The 6,979-nt window shown below is 41.2% G+C and overlaps 1 protein-coding gene across 2 annotated transcripts in view; it reads right to left on the bottom strand.

Moving 5' to 3' along the window:
• Positions 1 to 5,596, bottom strand: part of LOC118738566 (serine/threonine-protein phosphatase 2B catalytic subunit 1) — a gene marked incomplete at its 5' end in the record, with an annotated part of 28,694 nt that extends 23,098 nt beyond the window's left edge. For both annotated transcript variants that reach the window (XM_036469506.1, XM_036469507.1), the window contains 3 exon segments: positions 4,785 to 4,930; positions 5,001 to 5,112; positions 5,268 to 5,596. In XM_036469506.1, the coding sequence (XP_036325399.1) occupies positions 4,785 to 4,930; positions 5,001 to 5,112; positions 5,268 to 5,596 (587 nt within the window).
• Positions 5,597 to 6,979: the final 1,383 nt, after the last annotated feature.

Here is a 6,979-nt window from a genome sequence, read left to right as displayed (position 1 = left end):
GTCACAATTCAAAGTTTGACAAATTTTAATAAATTCGGCCAGTAACTGCTACCCTTACTTATCTGCTAATATGAAATGTATCATATATCTGTTTGTGATAACCGATGATAATGCTAATCATAAAGAAATGTTGCTCGAGCGATGGGAAAACTAAGCTATGCTGTCAGGGATGCAAAGAAATCATTACTTCAATTGTCAGTGTAAGAAACAGTATCTCATACGTTTTGACAGGTAACAGCCTCATGAAAAGTGTAGTACCTACTATTTAAAAATAACGTACTTTACAATGACTCAGCCAGACAGTGGAGATGAAGAGTGCGATCAAGGATTATCCCGTCTTTAGGTGGCAGAATATTTTATGTATTTGTAAAATCCGATTTTTTTTAGAAATAAAGTTAGTTTAGTTGTCTATAATGTGTATTTGTGTATTCATGCTCAACTTGTCACAGGTCAAATTTGAATTTGAAATAAACAACGAACTATTTAAAACCATATGAAGAAGACATAATTAGCAGAAAAACTGTGATACAACTAAGTAGTACGTAATTCTTATTCTACTTCTACTTCTTCTCCTTTTTTGCCGCTGTAACCGCCTAAGCGATTTTGGCCGAGTTCAGCAAAGCACGCCAGTCGTTTCTCCTCTGTGCCAACAGACGCCAAGTGAAGCCAAGTCGTTCTCCACCTCATCTTTCCATTGCAGTGGGGGCCTCCCTCTTCCTCTGCTACCACCAGCGGGCTCCGAGTTGAATACTTTCAGAGCTGGAGCGTCGGTGTCCATTCAAACGACATGACCAAGCCAGCGGAGCCGCTGTATTTTAATTCGCTACACTATGTCCATATCGTTGTAAAGCTCATACAGCTCATCGTTCCATCGTCTGCGGTACTCGCCGTCGCCAACGCGTAAAGGCCCGTAAATCTTCCGCAAAATCTTTCTCTCAAACACTCCAAGAGCCGCCCCATCGGATGTTGTCATTGTCCATGCTTCTGCGCCATATACCAGCACAGGCATGATAAGTGACTTATAGAGCGTGGTTTTCGTACGTCGAGAGAGGACTTTACTCCTGAATTGCCAACCCAGTCCAAAGTAGCACTTGTTGGCAAGAGCGATTCTGCGTTGGATTTCAATGCTGACATTATTATCGGTGTTAATGCTGGTTCCCAAGTAAACGAACTTCTCTATTTTCTCGAAATTGTAACTGTCAACAGTGACGTGGGTGCCAAGACGCGAATGTGCTGACTGTTTGCTTGATGACAGGAGATACTTCGTCTTGTCCTCGTTTACCACCAGACCCATTCGCTTTGCTTCCCTATCCAACTTGGAAAAGGCAGAACAGACTTCGCGGTTTTTGTTACCGATGATGTCGATGTCATCGGCATACGCCAGCAATTGCACGCTCTTCTAGTAAATTGTTCCTGAGCGGTTCAGTTCTGCAGCTCTTATTATCTTCTCCAAAATCAGATTAAAGAAGTCGCATGAAAGGGAGTCGCCCTGTCTGAAACCCCGTTTTGTGGCGAACGGCTCGGGGAGGTCTTATGAGTTTTGAGGGGATGAAAAATTCAGACAGAGCGGTGTATAGGCAACTCCTTTTAGTGCTGTCAAAAGCGGCTTTAAAGTCGACAAATAGGTGGTGGTGTCGATCCTTTTCTCGCGGGTCTTTTCCAAGATTTGGCGTATTGTGAATACCTGGTCTATGGTGGATTTGCCAGGTCTAAAGCCACACTGATAAGGCCTAATCAGTTCACTGACATTGGGCTTCAATCTTTCACACAATACGCTCGATAAGACCTTGTAACCTATGCTTAGGAGGCTGATCCCGCGGTAGTTGGCGCGAATGGCGGGGTCACCTTTCTTGTGGATTGGGCAGAGCACACTTAAATTCCAGTCGTCAGGCATGCGTTCATCTGATCATATTCTGCACAAGAGTTGATGCATGCACCTTATCAACTCCTCGCCGCCGTACTCAGCTGGCAGGTTGTCAGCTCCAGCGGCTTTGTTGTTTATCAGCCGCGTTATTGCTTTACGTACCTCGTCATAGTCAGGCGGTGGAACGTCGACTCCGTCATCATGCTACCATTTAGTAGGACGGAAAAGTGTTCCCTCCATAATTTAAGTACGCTCTGGACATCAGTTACTAGGTCGCCATTGTTATTCTTACAGGAGTACGCCCCGGTCTTTAAACCTTCCGTAAGTCGCCTAACTCTCTGGTAAAATTTTCGGGCATTCTTCCTGTCTGCTAGCATTTCAAGTTCTTCTCACTCACCTATTTCGGCCTCTCTCTTCTTATTGCGGCAAATACGTCTCGCTTCCCACTTCAGATCCCTATAGCGGTCCCAAATAGCGCGCGTTGCGCCCGATCTCAGAGTGGCCCTGTAGGCGGCATATTTTTTCTCTGCAGCTTCCTGACACTCCTCATCGTACCAGTTGTTCTTTCGGGCTCGCTGAAATCCGACTACTTCTTCGGCGGCGGTACTCAATGAGCGGGAAATGTGGTTCCACTGCTGGCATATGTCGGTTTGTTGAAGAGTGCTCTCTGAGAGCAGGTGTAAGAGTCGAGTAGCGAAAGCGCTGGCTGTTTGTTGTGATTGCAGCTTTTCGACGTTAAGCTTTCCTTGCATATTTGGGCGCACACTTTTTGCGGCGGGTGCGTATCTTGGCTGCAACAATATAGTGGTCCGAGTCGATGTTTGGGCCTCGGAGTGTGCGTACGTCTTAAACACTGGAAGCGTGCCTTCCGTCTATCACAACTTGATCGATTTGGTTTCTCGTTTTTCGATCCGGAGACAGCCACGTAGCTTGATGGATCTTTTTATGCTTGAACCTAGTACTGCATACTACCATGTCTCGGGCACTGGCGAAGTCGATCAGCCTCAATCCGTTGTCGGACGTTTCGTCGTGGAGGCTGAATTTTCCGACGGTGGTTCCAAAGATCCCTTTCTTGCCCACCCTGGAATTGAAGTCACCAAGCACGATTTTGATATAATGACGGGGGCAGCGCTCATACGTGCGCTCCAAGCGCTCATAGAAGAGATCCTTGGATACCTCATCCTTCTCTTCCATCGGGGCATGGGCGCCGATAAGCGAGATGTTGAAGAAGTCGCTTTGATGCGGATTGTGGCTAGACGTTTGTCCACCGGGGTGAACGACAGTACACGGCGACGGAGTCTCTCTCCCACCACAGATCCAACTCCGAATTTGCGTTCCTTCACATGGCAGCTATATTAGACGTCGCAAGGCCCCAGACATTACTTGCCTTGCCCCGTCCAACGCATTTCTTGGATGGCGGTGATGTCAGCTTTTGTCCTTACGAGGACATCAACCAGCCGGGCAGAGGCACCTTCCCCATTAAGGGTCCGGACATTCCAGGTTCATGCCCTCAAATCGTAGTCCTTTAAACGTTTGCCGTGGTCGTCATCATAAGGGGGGTCTCATCCGAGGCTTTACCTTGCTTCTTCACTGGAAGTGGTTTTTACGTGGCGGGTCCCAAACCCATCGCAAAACCCATTGCTGGGACGGAGTTGGTTTCGCAACCAAATACACGTTTACATAGCGAGCCGCTTGCTCCAAGCAGACACCCACTTGCAGCCGCACCTACTGGTGAACAGACGCTGCAGACTTCAGTGAGCCCTTAAACCGAATAAGTCGGAGTGGCCCCACCGAAGCTCCCTCTCTTTCTGCCGGGACCCAAGGCTCCACTCGGATTGGTTACCGCATCTCGCACATGGGTTGCTCACGTTGCGCAGAGTGCGCAAACGAGGACGCAAGAGTCGGGATTGAGTATAGCCATGCAACTGTAACTGCATACCCAGCGCAACGACTATAAACCATTTCACTCCGTACATAATTAGGTTTGCGTAATTAGGTTTGTCACACCCGTCACAGTGACTAAAATTCATATGACTCATTTGGATTAAATTGTTTTTGAAATTTTTTTTTCTAGACATTATGTATACCTCGGAAACCTATTAGAAAATGCTCGTTTTAAACAATTTTATATTACAGTTTAAGAATTAAGCTTTAAAAGGTGAGTTGAAATGTCACAGTCGTCACCATGGAATGAGCCATATGTATGCTGCTTTTTCGTATGTAATCGTGTGTACCATATATTAAAATCTATCAGAAAAGTAGCTTTAACATATCGGGCACCGTCTTCAATAGACACACAACTCAAAACAAATTTCGGTCGATTTTTTTTTGCATAAATAAATTCGTAGGATTTTTCTCAAATTAATGAAAATATTATATTTTCTAACTCGAAAACTCCAATCGTACCTGCTTCTGAATCAATTGCGTTGATTCTTTACGATCCACAAGCAGTTACATATCGCCACCTAAAGGTGAACAAATTTAGGTTTTGATGCAGATGGCAGGTTATACGAAACTTCATCGATTTTTCGTCTTTACTGAACAATTGCAAAAAATGGACTTGACACCTTTTCACCCTTAGGTGACGATGTATTTCCGGATCTTATTTTTGAGTTGTGCCTCTTTTGAAGTCTTTCATATCCGAATCTTTAAATCGTGGAAGTTCAAAAAATAAAGAATATCATGGTATAGTATACATATACATATATTTTTCGCCTCAAGATGAAAATTGGCCAGACAAATCATACATACATTTGTATGTACATATGCGTGTATAAGTATAATTTACGCCATATACCGCTTATGTGGATTTTCATAATTATTTGCCAATAAATAAATACCAACACAATTTTACGAATATGAAAGCTGAAATAATTCGGAAAAAATTTTAAAAATATAATAAAACGCTTGGTCGAATTACCTTTTTTATATCATCTAAAGTGAAAATCTCAGGGGATAGTCCACCGTGAATGCAGAGGAACTGTTGGTTTAGCAGCGCCGCCAATGGCAAACAGTCAAATGCTTCCATACAGGCATCATAAACATCTTCAGAATATTTTATTTTGCCTTCAAACAATAACAAAAAAGATTAGTGAATAACAACAAAATACATTAAGGGCATAAATAATGCTCATACATTCCTGTTTAAATGTGAAATATTCTGTTAGATGGCGGCATTCATGATTGCCGCGCAACAAAGACAGTGTCGTCGGGTAGCAAATCTTTAACGCCCACAAGTAAAGCACACACTGAAGATATGGAGGTCAAATTGAGAGACGGCGTATTCAGATGATCGTTAAAATGTTTAAAAACAGTATTTTTTAACATAAACAACCTCAATGTACTTGCATGGTATAAAACTGTATGTGTTTGTATGCACATGTGCACTTGCGTACATACATACCTCAATGCTGAAATATCCTCTGTCCACATAGTCACCCAAAAAAAGATACCGCGTGGAAGCTGGTGGCCCGCCAACTTCGAATAATTTGACTAGATCAAAAAACTGACCGTGAATGTCGCCGCACACTGTCACCGGTGCCTCCACATCAATCATATTTTTTTCCGCTCGCAATAAGGTAGCTCCTTCATTTATGATGCGCAGCGCTGGACCCTCCTCCATGCGCCCTTCGAGCAAGAAGTGTGCCCGCATTGTTTCATAGTTCGGCTTCCCCGTCTTTGCATCGAACACTTCGTCCATTGTAAGTTTGTGGGCAGGTGGAAGTGGCACATCTTTGGTAAAACAAAAAAATAATAATTATGTAAATATACATATCTGTGTACGTTTACATACATATATCGTTACCTGAAATGCAAAAAGACGTAACAAATGATTATCGATAAAATGCGAAAAGTCATATCTAATAAAAAATTCAAAATTCACTTTTTGATTTATATGATCGATTTCATCGAATTACAACTCCCCGCACCATTTTATGAAAAAAATTAAAATATTAGGCTCGACTTTTTCCATTTCATTTACGATGTTGTTACGGCTTTTTGCTTTTCAGATGACGATATGTACATATCGACCCCTTTGCGCAAAATTATCGTATGTTACATTTTTTACGAAATTCACTTTTTGATGCAACTTTGTTTTACAACCCATAACGTATCACCCAAAAATTTACTGTAAATTTTATCGTACATATATGACTATGATTTTTTTTTCTTGTAGGCGAAATTATCATATGGGCTAAGAAATTATAATGTAGAGACCTTTCTACAAAAAAAATCTTGCGTTTAGTTATATTTCTCAATTATCTCAGCAAATCTAAACTTTGGTATTGCTGGTGCTAGCCAAAGCAGAGAAAAATACAAAAAATACTTTCTTGTAAAATTTGGTTTTTGTAACATACGATAATTTTGCACAAAGGGGTCGATATACTGTGTATAATATACATACTATATATTTATGTATAATATGCACTTTAGTTAAGCAAAATAATAGCCCTGGATCACAAATTTTTTTATTTTTATTTTTTGTTCACCGTATGACACTATCCATTTCCTACGCAGAATCGCTCGTTGAGTCCGAAAATCAATATATTTCTTTTATTAATAAGTTTTCGAGATACATACTTGCAATTTGCCATTGTTCAGCTGAAAAAAGTGATTCGAGTTAATCACGTATATCTTACGAACAAATCTAACAATTTTAATATGAAGTACGGCAAATGAAAGCTAACAAAATTCTTCATAACCCTTATGCACATCACTTTCATTAGACTGATAGTTTCATTAAAAAATTAAGCTTTCAAGGAAGAAAATCGATGAACAAATAAGAAAGGAATCAGTGGTGAAATAAAAATGCGCAAGGATTTTTTGTATGAAATATGAGCAGCATAGAATGTTACATAGACGCCATGTATACCTGGGTAAATATTATTTATAGGTTCGCCAAAAACCCCAGAAAATACAATCGGGGGACCAATAAATAATCTTTAGTATTAAAAAATGGTTAAATAAACCATTGGATATTATTACTGGAAGTCTCCTGCAGAGAACGAGAGGTTTCCGATAGAAAAATATTGATTTTCAAGAACTCTATACCATTTCTACGAAAGAGTGTTTTTCGACAAATAAAATACATAAACACCTTTCGATTGTGATATA

This window comes from Rhagoletis pomonella, unplaced genomic scaffold (assembly GCF_013731165.1).
Source record: "Rhagoletis pomonella isolate Grant_MI unplaced genomic scaffold, Rhpom_1.0 Rhpom_scaffold_00004, whole genome shotgun sequence".
NCBI classification, from domain to species: domain Eukaryota; kingdom Metazoa; phylum Arthropoda; class Insecta; order Diptera; family Tephritidae; genus Rhagoletis; species Rhagoletis pomonella.
Note: the sequence above shows the minus strand (reverse complement) of the source record. Positions and strands in the feature narration are given on the sequence as shown.